At 34.3% G+C, this 13,378-nt stretch overlaps 3 protein-coding genes across 4 annotated transcripts; 1 reads left to right on the forward strand and 2 right to left on the reverse strand.

The window, feature by feature from the left end:
• Positions 1-122: 122 nt before the first annotated feature.
• LOC116342654 (venom protease-like) lies at positions 123-760 on the reverse strand. The gene is made up of 2 exons (XM_031770346.1): positions 625-760; positions 123-559 (listed from the first exon to the last, which is right to left on the reverse strand). The coding sequence occupies exons 1-2, from the start codon at positions 758-760 to the stop codon at positions 123-125; spliced, it is 573 nt and encodes a 190-aa protein (XP_031626206.1).
• A 2,810-nt stretch (positions 761-3,570) lies between these two features.
• On the reverse strand, positions 3,571-7,464 carry LOC116342620 (venom serine protease Bi-VSP-like). 2 transcript variants are annotated; one of them, XM_031770304.1, is made up of 10 exons: positions 7,204-7,464; positions 5,214-5,846; positions 5,086-5,139; positions 4,941-5,006; positions 4,753-4,813; positions 4,513-4,673; positions 4,365-4,445; positions 4,128-4,292; positions 4,048-4,067; positions 3,571-3,962 (listed from the first exon to the last, which is right to left on the reverse strand). In XM_031770304.1, exons 1-10 carry the CDS (start codon positions 7,277-7,279, stop codon positions 3,789-3,791), a joined length of 1,491 nt encoding a protein of 496 aa, XP_031626164.1. In that variant the 5' UTR covers positions 7,280-7,464; the 3' UTR covers positions 3,571-3,788. The 2 variants fall into 2 exon arrangements, with proteins under 2 accessions (XP_031626164.1, XP_031626165.1); XM_031770305.1 differs by lacking the exon at positions 4,048-4,067.
• Positions 7,465-10,245: 2,781 nt separating this feature from the next.
• On the forward strand, positions 10,246-13,216 carry LOC116342618 (serine protease filzig-like). The gene is made up of 9 exons (XM_031770301.1): positions 10,246-10,732; positions 10,854-11,120; positions 11,298-11,446; positions 11,505-12,096; positions 12,166-12,251; positions 12,314-12,527; positions 12,594-12,722; positions 12,789-13,039; positions 13,110-13,216. The coding sequence occupies exons 1-9, from the start codon at positions 10,279-10,281 to the stop codon at positions 13,152-13,154; spliced, it is 2,187 nt and encodes a 728-aa protein (XP_031626161.1). The 5' UTR covers positions 10,246-10,278; the 3' UTR covers positions 13,155-13,216.
• Positions 13,217-13,378: the final 162 nt, after the last annotated feature.

Genomic DNA, 13,378 nt, shown 5'->3' on the forward strand with positions numbered 1-13,378 from the left:
ATTTATGCCTTTTCTCAACAATAAAATAAAAATTGTATAAATAAATTTAGGAAAATAAAGGTTTTATATTTTTAGTACAATTCTTTTTATTGGTGCTTGAATACAAGCCATAAACTTCATATCTATGAATTTATTTTCTCTTGAATCCAATCTATATGATACTGAACACTGGTAAAAACAGCAGGCCCGTCGGTTCTTTCACACTCAATTCCATACGCGGCAATGCCCGTTTGATAATAACGGAAATCAAGTTCACCATTGCGGATCGGTTGAAGCATCGGACTGCCAAATTCACTTATGCAACCATCAAATTTATCCAAATGCCCTGCACAAACCACACTTTGATCGAATTGATTTGCTGATACCAATTTTCCTAGTTGTTGATATCGTTCTTTGCACGATTTATTGTCCAAAACAGTAATTTGTTGTTCGAATGGAATGTTTGAAAATTTTCGATCCTTTCGCAAAAGATCCCATCCAAAGATAAATGGATTGTACTCTACAAATGAACGACTTCGGATTGGTTCACTTATCGGCAAACAAACGGGACGTATATGTGCTTTGAGTATTTAAATAAAAATAGATTAGATTTTAATGATCGTTCAAAATTGGTTTTTGACTCACGAGAAATTCCCACATCTCGTTCAAGAAATAAAATTGCAATATCATTCATAGCATGACGTTCCGATCGAATAATTTTAATATGTTGAACAACATCATTGTGCGATGCGCTAAGGTTGTATTCTCCTAATCGAACCATTGATCTACAAAATGTTGAAAATATTCATTCCATTAAAGAAATCAAAATCAAGTTCATTCGATCATACAAATTGGAATTGACGCATCGGGCTGACGTGAGAACATGGCGAGTGGTTATAAGAGAACCAACTGTGTCATATGAAAAGCAACATATAAATTCAAATATTTTCCAGATAGTTTTTTGATATTTTGAGATTTTTACGCACCGCATTTCCAAGAGAACTGGTCGTTATTATCAGTGTATATCAAGAAAGCCACGAATTGATTTAATGCTCCTAAAATTTTAAATTATTCGTGAACATTTTTCTTTATTTATTTATATTACCTTACCCAATTTAGAAATATGTTTGGAGCCAATTCTAGGGCGAAAATTTTGATTCGAATATCCGCATCCCTCAGCTGGTTTAATTAAACGTCCTTGAATACTGGCGTCGTGAAATTGATATGTTCTCCCATCAGATGGGCAACAAACGAACGGCTTTATGTTGTCACAATTGGCATTTGACTGTTTAATATATTGTACATAAGCGGTGTCATTGCTTTTGGCAATAAACTCTTTTAACACAACCGAACATTCTTTTATTGATTTACACACACCATCAAAACGATTCGGATCTATACAAGTTCTTTCTGCAACATCTCTTGATCTTGAATTGAAACCTATAAAATGTTCGATATTATTTATATATAGTGTAAGTTTAGATTGCGTGTGTTCACAACACTTTGAATAAAACGCGTATAAAGTATTAATTATCAATGATTATGTGGCATTTTTAAACAATTATATATGTATGTGAATAACAAACTCTGACTTTTTTCAAGGTTATATAATTTCATTCGGTATTTATGTATTTCACAAACAGTCACACAAACGAATTGTTATTCAACATTTAACTTTTTAAGAAAAAATATTTTACAGTTTCTAAAAAACAGTATCTTCATTTCGATGCCAGTTTAAACTAACCTGATGCGTGGATTTTGGTAATCAAAATTATAAAACAAATTATGTTTAAATATTCTCTTTTCATTTTGTCTCACTGTAAACTATTTACTATAATCCGTCGAAGCAATATATCGTTCACATTTGGATTACTGTTTTTTTCTGTCTCAAACTATATCAACGATGTGTCATTTGAAGTGCGCAAAACCTACTGAATATCACCGTGTGATTTAAGCTCACGTCAAAGTACTAAAAGTTACGGAATCTGATTAGCATTCGCTATTTGTAAACTCAACACACCCAACCAGCGAGCGCGGCAACGGTTGACTACCATTTATGAACAAACTCTGTATTTAGTCGTATACGAGAGATGCAAATGTATACCGCCAATCGTCGATTAAATAGATGTATTCTGTGTCTTTTGCTAATGTATCTAAAACCACACAATGATTTATTGACATTGAAACGCTGTGAAATTAAGCATCCTGCCGCAGCAAAAATCCCAAAATATGATTAATGATCAGAGGTTATGTTTTTTTATTAAATTATATTTATTGAAACTCTTTAAATTGTTTCGTGAATATGAGTAGTAAAAATCACTCCTTTGAACTTATTTTGTCTTGAATCCAGTCAATGTAGGACTGAACACGAGTGAAAACCACCGGAGTTTCGGAATGTTCACATCCATAAGAGGCAATGCCAATTTGGTAATAACGGAAATCGCCTTTATTTTTATTCAAAATCGGTTCCATTAATGGGCTTTCCATGTCACAAATGTCATCAGCTCTATTATCGGCACAAATTACTGAATCAAACTGATACCACTTTCCCAATTCTTTAAAACGTTCTTTGCACAATTTATTTTCCAAAATTGGCATTTTTCTCGTGGTTTATTATACCTTCCACTCTCATTTCGCCAAAGATCCCAGCTCGCAATGAATGGTTTGTCGCTAACAAATGAACGAGACTGAATTGGTTTATCAAATGTCATTCGTTCCAATGTGTTTATTGTAGTTGGCTTGTTGTTCTGATCTATTTACTTTAATATCTTGTAATCGAGATCATACCATATTGAACTGCAAATCGTTTTGTCTTTCTTCTACATCACTTAAAAGAGCTGGACATTGTTTTATATGTTTGCAATGACCAAAAAAACCATACGGATGAAGGCATGGAAAACTGAACAAAAAATAACAACCAAATAAAGTATTTTACATGAGTGTATCAGGGACATATGCAAATCTGTCGAAAAACATTTTCAAGGTACAACGGATTCATTCGGATTCTTTTTTATAGTTTCCAAAACGAATAAATCGAGTAACCATTTGGTCTTTTAAAAAATGAATTTCATGATTTTATTTTCATTTCAATGCAACAGAGTCTCAATTTTATAAAACTATCGAAAAAAACCAACCTGATACATTGATTTTGCCAACCAAAATTATAAAAACTGTTGTTTTCACTGCAAAGATGGAATATTCCTATGTCATTTTGTTTCGCTATAAATCGTTGAATATAATTTATGACTCTTTTCCCCGAGTATCACTTGCGTTGTATATTGACAATGTATTTGAACGCGACTCGATTTAAGAAGCGCCATCTCTTTCACGCCAGGTTCTAATATATTTTTTTCTTGCAAATAAAATTGCAAAATTGTATAAATTGAATAAGTTTTGCAATAATAATAACGAAAATAATTAATAGAATTTATAATAAATTACACCTAAGGTAAGCAGTGAGTGCGACAACTGTTGAGTGTCATTAATACACAAACCCTGTGCCGATTCATAGCAACAATCACTAATCGTCGATTAAATAGATGTGTTCTGGCTAGTAGATTGGAAGTAATTTGTGAAGAAAAAATTAATGAATATTTTTGTGGTCAGTTTATGCCATCATTTCTGAATGATCTATTGATTATTAAATTGAGCATCAAATCGTAGCTCAATTGACAATATTATTCTCAAAATATAAACATTGTAAATAAATACAAAATGTTAGGTTAATGACTCAATTCAAATTGATTCACACTGCAATGAAATACGTTATATTATATACATGACAAATTAGTGTTATACATGACTGATTCTTATTGGCTAATTTTCTCTTGAATCCAATCGATAAAGTGTTGAACGCGGGAATAGACACCGGGTGTGTTGGTCCGTGCACATCCGATACCATACGATACAATCCCTATTTGATAGTATCGGAATTCTTTTTCGTTGTGTCGTACGGGCTGCATCAACGGACCTCCTGAATCGCCCTATAAATCATAAATGTGTGTGTCAATTAATAACGAAAATAATAAAATATCTTTGTATTTTGTAAATTTAGGAAATCTTCAAAACCTGGCAACTGTCTTTTCCACCTAAAGAAAAAAAATCGAATTGGACTCATTTGCGACATTTTTAGTAAACGGTGAAATTACCTTCCAATATACCAGCACACAAAACTGCATCGCCAAATTGTTGTTGTGAAATTAATTTGCCCTGTTTTTGATATTGCGCTTGGCATTCATCATTGGGCAGAATCGGTAATTGCAAGTGTTGAAGAATATTTGAAGATTTCCCTCCTTCTTGAAGTCGACCCCAACCTTAAATTTCATAGTTCATTTTTATATGTTTGTTTGATCTTTCTTTTTTGATTAAAAAAAACATGTAAGTACCTGCTACGAAGGGCATCCAGCCAACAAAACTTCGACTTCGAATGGGTTCCTCAACTGGCAAACACACGGGACGTATTCGTTCTACAATAGCCAAACGAAAGGTAAGCATAATATCTTCAACCGATTTTTAAAAACAAATTAAACTCACTTGAAAATTGGACATCTCGTTCAAGATACAAAATTGCAATGTCATTCGTTCCATCTCGTCGATTATAATCAGCGTGTCGTTCTGATCTAATTACTTTAATATCTTGTACCTCACCGTCAGACGTTGAACTTATATCATGTTCGCCTAATCGAACGTTCGACCTTCAAATTTAAACGAAAAACGAAATCAAGTTTGTCGATCAATATCAACTTATTTATAGATTATTTATATTAAACGTACAGTGTAGATAAAATGCAATGAGCAGCAGTCAACACGTGCCGTGATGTTATTAAGGACCCACCTGAATGAAATAAAAAAAAAGACAAAAACACGTTTGAAAAAGTTTCTTTCAACGATCAATAACCAACAATAGAATGAAGTCATTGGATTATAAATTATTAAAAGTGGATGTAAATGGATGTAATTACCGCATTTCCAAGACTGTTCTCCCAAATTGTTGACATATCCTAAGAGCGCCATCCATCCATATTGACCTATAAAATCAAATGTATAAGCAACAGAGTGTTAAAAGTATTTCGTCAACCGTTTCGATTTCCGTTTTGAGCCACGTACCATTTTTCGCTGGTCTTCCACCAACCACACGAGTCGTTGTGTCATTCGTATAACCTAGAAAAACAAAACGGGAAACACAACAAAGCTAATACACTTATTATGTATTTCATATAATTGCAATATCATACCGCATCCTTCGTCCGCAGTGAGTAACCGTCCTTGAATTTGTGCAACAGGTGATGCATCTGTTTGAATTATCGGCTTATTTTCCGATGGACAACAAATGTAAGGCTGAATATTTCGACAATTTTCATTTGATCTTTTGATGTATTGCACATATGAACTGTCTTTGCTCTTTGCAACAAATTCGTTTAGTATGACTGGACATTCTTTGATGCTCATACAAACTCCTTCAATACCATTTGGATCACGGCATGATTCACCAGATGATCGTGATGAGTCTGGAATTGGAAATTGTGTTGTTGTTCGTTGAGTAGTTGAAGTAGTTGTTTGTGTAGTTCTTGGCGTTGTGTTTGGAGCAGTTGAGACTTCTGGAATGTCGGGTTGTGGATTAAAAGTTTGGGGTTGAGGAGTGGAAGGCTGTGGTTGGGGTTCCTGAGGGCGATTAATAACAGGATCACCGCAACAGACGAGTGGATTCCGCCTTATACTTCTTGTGCCACAATTTCGTTGTGATGCCAAGAGGTAATTGATCACTTGAGGATTGCCTTGATTTTGACCGTAATAGTTGACTATAGAAGGACATTGGGGCAGTACCACACAGATGCCATATGAATTATTTGGTGTAAAACATTGCTCCCCTAATCAACGCATCCAAACAGAAATGTAAAAAAATAATAATAACTTGATGACAATGCATACGAGTCATTCGTTTAATATGAAACAGTTAGCAAATTATAAAAAATCAGCACTTATTTGCAACAAGTTTGGAAATTAGCATTCTGCGTTTGTCATCGTATGAATCAGTGATTAGCGTTGATTTCAATTTCTGACCTTAACTGCACGTTTGCTCATTCGTAAATGAAAAAAAAAAATTAGATTGTTTTTTTTCGTCTGACTAATTTTCCGCAGATTAAATAAACTATGCGTGTAAATATAGTTCATTGTCTCCACGTGTCACTGGCTATGAAAATGTTATTTACTCATTCGACACAGTGACATTCAGAAAAAAAATTGCATGAAAAATAGAGAAAATGAAATTATTTCACATTGTTATTTGAATATGTAAAAAAGTTGTGCTGTTTCAAGCGACTTCGATAACGGCATCTCAACAAAGAAAGAGAATCATTCATTCAAATATCGTGATTTGGAATTCTTCCATGGCTTGAATACCATTCCATGTGTCAACAAGTTCTTCTTGTGTGGGATTTCCCAAAGTGCCACGCTCGAAGTCACATAGCACAACGAATATTTAATTGACCGTGAATGTGCTATATAAAAAAGCACTGACAACTCTTTGGCTGAATGTCTTCAAAATGACGACAAACATTAAATTCAAACGATTGAAATATGATTCACAAAACAAATTTAGATGTAAATTTTATAAAATGTGTATAAATTTACTTAGAAGTGACCCATTCAGAACGAAATTACTCCGACGAAACAAAATGTGTCAAAATATAACTTGTTGAATGAGAAATAATCTTTGAAGCGAAACGAAAGCAACCGCCACACACGCTAAAAAGAGTGAATTTAAAATTGTCACATTTAATCGGTCGAATGCCTTGTTTTTTTTTCTTCATTATTTCGATGGCATTTGAATTGCTTTGCGAATGCTTTTTGTTGCCGTTGTAAACGCGCAGTCAAGTCTATAAACAAACGATATTGATATGCAAAACTTATTTTTTTTTCGCTCAAACTTTGTATGTTGATTCAAGGTCATGCAATCAATTAAACCTGTTTCGAGTGTCTGCCTTAATTTTGTGTAATTCAATGTGACGTCAGTAACGACCAAAATAATGTCGTAAGAAATTCAATGCGTTAAAGTTCAAAACAATTTCAAATTTTAACATTGATTTTCGGGAAAAAATGATTTAAAAATCGGTACGGAGATGGTGTTGATTGTGTTGTAAGAAAAAGATTTCTGTTACAATAGACGACGAACTTTTTGTTTTTCACTTTATGCACTCAATCAAAATAAAAATGACCTGCACTGACCTTGCGCATTGATTGTCGATATTTGTGCAATTATGAGAATAAAATTCACTGCTCCGAATAGGTAGTGGTTTCCCATTTTGAGGAACGATTTTAACACTATGAGATGTGTTCTATCACAGATTCACTTGAAAAAAAATAACACCGATTCACCTAAATAACGACTAAAAACTATTTCGTCGCAAGAGATCGGCACACACACTGTATTGATTTTCGTTTTTGCGTCGACGAACGTTTCGAGATAAACTGATCGGTAGAATCTTGATTAGCAATCATTATATATCAGTTCATTCTGACTGAACCGACGTTCAACCGTTTTATTCGCATCGGTTATGTTATTTGCTTGCTCATTGACTCTTCGCGTGCGATGTGGTTGTCTTTGGTCGTGGCCAGCTAAGAGAGCAGTGTGTGTGTGTGTGCTTGTGCGCAACGAAAGTAGCGTTAAAAGCGGCGCTTATTTATGCATAAATCCACGAAACGGTTGTGCTACGTGAACGCGCCACTTGTCGTCATTGTCGGACAACGATTTTGTTTTCTTCTTCTTCTTCCAACAAATATGCTACCTGAAATGATTTACGTGCTTCCTTGTGGCAGCTTCTTCGATTTTATAATTGAAAAATATTTGCATGCACTTTGCAGCTGTCACTTTTCGCAATGAGCATGCTTTTTGTCTCTCTTTGATGAAATCGAATACATTAATTTGCGTATGTGTGGGTGAATTTTTTGCAATTTAATATTTCCGCGAATCACCCAAAAACAAAACCGGTCCAAACTATCAAGTTCGCCATTGCAATGTTGTAATTTTGATATTTTGCCAAACATTTAAATTCAATTAAGAAAACTTACTCTAATTAATTATAATAACAGCGTAGTTGTGCAAAATGCACTCCTAATTATTCGAATTAAAATAATGACGGCTCTGATACTTCGTCGAGAAAGATGAAGACTCACGAGTAAAAAATGTTTATCCCCCGTGCAATTATAATAAACGATTGCGACTGCCAATATTAGTATGTGCATATTTTAATGGCATATTATTGGCATGCTTCGCTGAGTTTACTACATGTACCTAATTTTTGCATATGATTCACATTTTTTGTAGTATTCACGATGTGAAATCTCTCGTGAATCGAAATAATTTTTGTTTTCCAACCAATTAAATTCGAAAATAAATCAATCAATTTTTTTGAATTGAGTTCTGAGGGTTTTGTGAATCACATTTTATTTAAATTTTGTTTTATTTCAAGCAGGAAAATTGCATAGAATGTATAAAAATTACGCAATTTTTCAAATGATCAAATACAATTTATTTTCCGGTAATTTCATGCTCGCGTAAAAATTGGGTGAAATTCTTTCTGCTGCGTCAAATAAACATTCGCGTACTCATTTGATTGGCACATTTAACTTTTTTTCACTTTCGCTTAATAATCATTTTGAAACGTTTAGTTTAGATTATCAAAAGCATTTTGGAATTAAAAAAAAAAAACGATTACATAACAATAGAAAGCACCGGCTCAGCAAATCGCGATTATTTAGAATATCGACCGGCAGTTAGCAGATTTCAGATTTCATTTGTGACTTGGACGCTCAAGAGTCGAAACATTATTTTAAGTGGAATATAATATAAAGAGAAAAAAACTTGAAATGGAATTCTTGGTCATATTTTTAACAATCGTAGCGGTGGTTAGCACAGGTCAGTCAATTCAAAATCAAAGAATTTACGTAAAGGCAAAATAATGTAGGTCAAACTCAGTGTAAAAGTGTCGTTGGGCCAAAGCTAATTATTTTGAATCATAATTGTTAAAAATGGAGTGTTTTTCCAAAGGTTATGTCATATGTTCTTGATATAATTTACTGGGGTTTTCCAAAAAATATCGCTTTTCACTTTCAGCAGAATCTGAACTGAGTCACTCGAACAGTTACATTTGTCAATTCAACATTGATAGACATGTTTTGAATATGATTTTAAAGTGATTAACAAAGTTCGCTATATACCAAGGTCTTGCAAGTTCAATCACTTTATTATTTTAAGTGACTAGATTTCGGTCTCGTTTGGGAAATACAACGGAACTGCTTATGTTCATTGCATTTGTGATCCGCATTTGATTCAAATGACACATATGAGACAGGGGCATAAATTAAATCCTATTTCGTGCTAAGTGGGATAACGTATGAACTTAGATTTTGTGACATTCGATTAAAAAAAACTTACATCTCAATATGTGACAAAATATTTATTTTTATATGTGGAACAGGCATTGCATAGTGATGTCCAAAAATAAATATGTCTCAATTTTGATTCTGTCGCATTTAACATGAGATTAGAAGTATTTTCGAATGTCTAAACACTTGTTGTTTAGCACTGCATTCTTTTTTTTTAAACATGGGCTTGACTCACAACATGAATTTTGACTTTTGCAGAAGATGAATTTTGCAAACAATTTGAAATAAAATAAAATGTAAAACGATACGCATCATTTTCATTTATTTAGAAAACTGTAACGAATACCACTTCACATAAATTTTATTAAGTGCCATTGCCTGATTTGGAAATGTGTTAGTTCCGTTTGATATGAAATGTCTGTATTCATAACCATGACGATCATTATGAAGAGAGAAAAACTATTCTACAATTGAGTTAAATCTAATCACATTATCGAGCGTATGTATGCTCTATGTGTGCAATTTCAATTATGAGAAGAAGAAAAAAAAACAGTAACACAATGCTCTAATAATTTTTCGTCGGGTTTCACAAAACAATTTGAATATGCCATCACCGCGTTTGGTGTGAATCACAATAAATCAGTGAAAAATGGTTTCAAGTACATTTGTAATATGAAAAACGAAAGGTCGAATTGAATTACACCAATTCTATTATCTCATAATGAAAGTGCATTTTTTCACGAAACTTTCCCTTTTTGAAAAGCGATAAGTCCATAATAAAATTGTCAAACGCCTTTGAAAGCAGCTCATTTGTCGGTTAAGTGTCGTCAGTGAATAATGTGTCTCATTTAGTTATTCGTTGTAAATCATTAAAATCTTCATCTGATAAAAATCAAACTTATTAAAAGTGTTAAAATGGCAATTAATATCAAAAATCTAATAAAATTGATAATACTACTGATTTTTTACAAATCAGCAGTGTGTGCTGATCCAAAGATTGAGTCACGAACTTTTTACTGGAAAATGTGTTCGATATTTAAATATTCAAATTTTTGTTTGCCATATATTTATGGCCCGTATTCGTATCCGGCATTTTCACAAATTCCTGGCTCTGTTGTGCAAATTGCACCCTTTCCATTAATCGTTAATCCATCCACATCTGCTCCGAGCTATACAATACCAACGGTTTACACAACTACAGCTCGTCCATTTTCGCAAAGCGTTCCTCAAGTGCCAATCTATCCATCGATTCCGATAATTCCAAATCAACCATTTCCACCAGTACAAATTCCATCAACAACACAGTGTCCACCGAACATTGCAATTTGTCCACCAGCTGCATTGGCCGTACCGTTCGATCCGCGACAGGGTACTCAATTATTTTTCTCTATTATTTTTTCTGTTTTTTTTTTTTTTTGTCGTGAAACGGAAAAATACATGAATTATCTCGAGAAAATTACAAACGTCGATTTTCTTTTGCGTTTGAAAAGGTCTTATTCGACAATTCAACGGTTGCCCATGTATGGATCCACGCAATGCAAACGCATTGCCAGGAGCACAATCAATGAATGTTGCTCCGATGCCGCCTTCTTCACCGGGCGCTCCAGTTTTTGGCGCTGGTCCAATCCCATCTGGACCAATCCCATCTGGTGTACTGGGACCACCACCAATTCCTGGCGCTATAATACCTAGACCAGCAGCGCTTCAAATGGCACCCCTTCAATTTCCTAGATATAGTCGTGCGGCAGTTTCATCAAGTAAAAGTGGAATGAAACAAACCTATGTAGTTTAGTATTTTTTTTATAAATTCACACAAAATCATCTGAAATGACTTTTTGGTCCAACACACTTTTTTTGTAATTGTTAGTTGTAATTATCATTTCGTATTGTATTAAATAAAAATGTGGTTAAACCTGAATTAATTTCGTTTATAGCAAACAATTGTGACTTTCATAGTCATCAATGCACACGTTTAACTAGCTGCACTTATTTTGAGAGTTTAATTGAAAAGGGTATTGATGCACTGACGGTGGGACAAGAGCTACGAAAACTGTTTTGCGGCTATGATGGATTTGATATTTTGGTATGTGAATTTCACATTTTAATCATAGATAATATAATCAAAATTCAATATTTTTCAGATTTGTTGTCCATTGGCAAACTTAAACAATACACCCCCTACAACAACTACAGCAACAACAAATCAACCAACAATGATTGATATTTATTCAACGTACGATGGAGGTTTTGCAAATAATCATGGCATTGTTTTCAGCAGCATAAATTCACATGGTTCCATTGCACAGCCAATGCAAAGCATCTCGAGTCATGTTCCACGTCCACTCGAGCCAGCACCACAATCATCCAATGTAAACAATGTTTTGGACTTTAATTCGAATCCATTCAGTACTTCGCCGTCGTCGTCGTCGTCGTCAACAAACAATCATATACAAGAAGTTCCTGCAAAACCACAATCACCATTTTCATCAAGTGGTTTAATGTTTGCCCCGTTGCTTGTGACTGCGTTTCCGATACCACAGCAAACTGTAAATTCTACCACGAATCATCAAATCAATCATACTAATCAGGCGGTGCCTCAAGTTACACAAAAACCACCATTGTCAATAGTGCCACCAACAACACACCAAACACCATTTTCAAATCCCACGTCCAAATGTGGCATTTCCAAATATACCGGTTCACGCGTTGTTGGAGGAATGATTACTCAACTCGGTGGGAAATCGATATGGATATTTTTGATGGATTGAATCGTTTTCAATTTATTTATATTTACTTTACCAGGTCAATACCCATGGATAGCAGCGCTGGGATATCGCTTTCCAAATTCGAGTATAATTGGTCTGCAATTTTATTGTGCCGGATCTTTGGTAATGAGTTTATTTGTATTGTAAATTGAACACATTCCCGAAAACGATTGTTTTTCACACAGATAACTAGATCGCACATTTTAACAAGTGCTCATTGCATCACACGTTATTTGGCTGTTGCCCGGCTAGGCGAATATGATTTAAACAGTCGAAATGATGGGGCCAGCCCCATTGATTTTGTCATCGAACGGAGTATAGTTCATGAAGAATATGTGCCCGACATAATTTTAAACGACATCGCGATTGTGAAATTGAGATATCAAGCTCCAGTTAATGGTAAAATGCAAATTATTTGTTTTAAAGAAATGGAATCTTTTTTCAAAATGAATAATATTTCTGTAGATAACATTCGACCCATTTGTTTGCCATTATTCGAACCGCTACGGTCGGCGGATTTAACAGGCTACCGGCCATTTGTGGCTGGTTGGGGCTCTACACATTTTCAAGGGCCACAATCATCAATTCTACAAGGTAATTGCACTGGTCACTTACCTTTTCATATGCTTTCTTCGACTTGGTTTGTTTTTTCAATTCAAGACACGCAAGTCCCAATTGTTTCAACATTTGAATGCGGCCAGAGCTATAAAACTGTTTTTTCATCGCAAATATTTGACGAGAGAATCATTTGTGCTGGTAATGGTTTACACGATGCTTGTCAGGGCGACAGTGGAGGACCTTTGATGGTTTCAGAACTCTCGGAAAATGATGAAGGATTCCATTTTACACTTGTGGGAATTGTGTCATACGGCTACGAATGTGCAAGAGATGGCTTCCCAGGCGTTTATACAGTACGTCATTAAATTATCATATACATATCTTGCAATAATTGTAATTTCATGCAATTTCTCGTTAAAACAGAGAGTTTCAGCATTTTTGCCATGGATTCAGCGAAATTTATCGTGAATTTGCTCCTTTCAGCGATCTTATCAATATTTTTGAAATATTTATATTATTTATTTGGAGACTAATAAACTGATTCACACAACAACGATTGAATGTATTTCAATTTGATTTTTTATAACATGTAATTTTAGTAAACGATGATGAAATTGGTTAACTCTATGAAAAGAAAAGAAAGGGGCTTGTCTATTTGTGATGTGACGTTAATGAATGGATGTTCAAAGTCT

The sequence above is a fragment of the Contarinia nasturtii genome, unplaced genomic scaffold, assembly GCF_009176525.2.
Source record: "Contarinia nasturtii isolate CC-2019 unplaced genomic scaffold, AAFC_CNas_1.1 Cnas_scaffold_864, whole genome shotgun sequence".
In the NCBI taxonomy this organism is placed as follows: Eukaryota; Metazoa; Arthropoda; class Insecta; order Diptera; family Cecidomyiidae; genus Contarinia; species Contarinia nasturtii.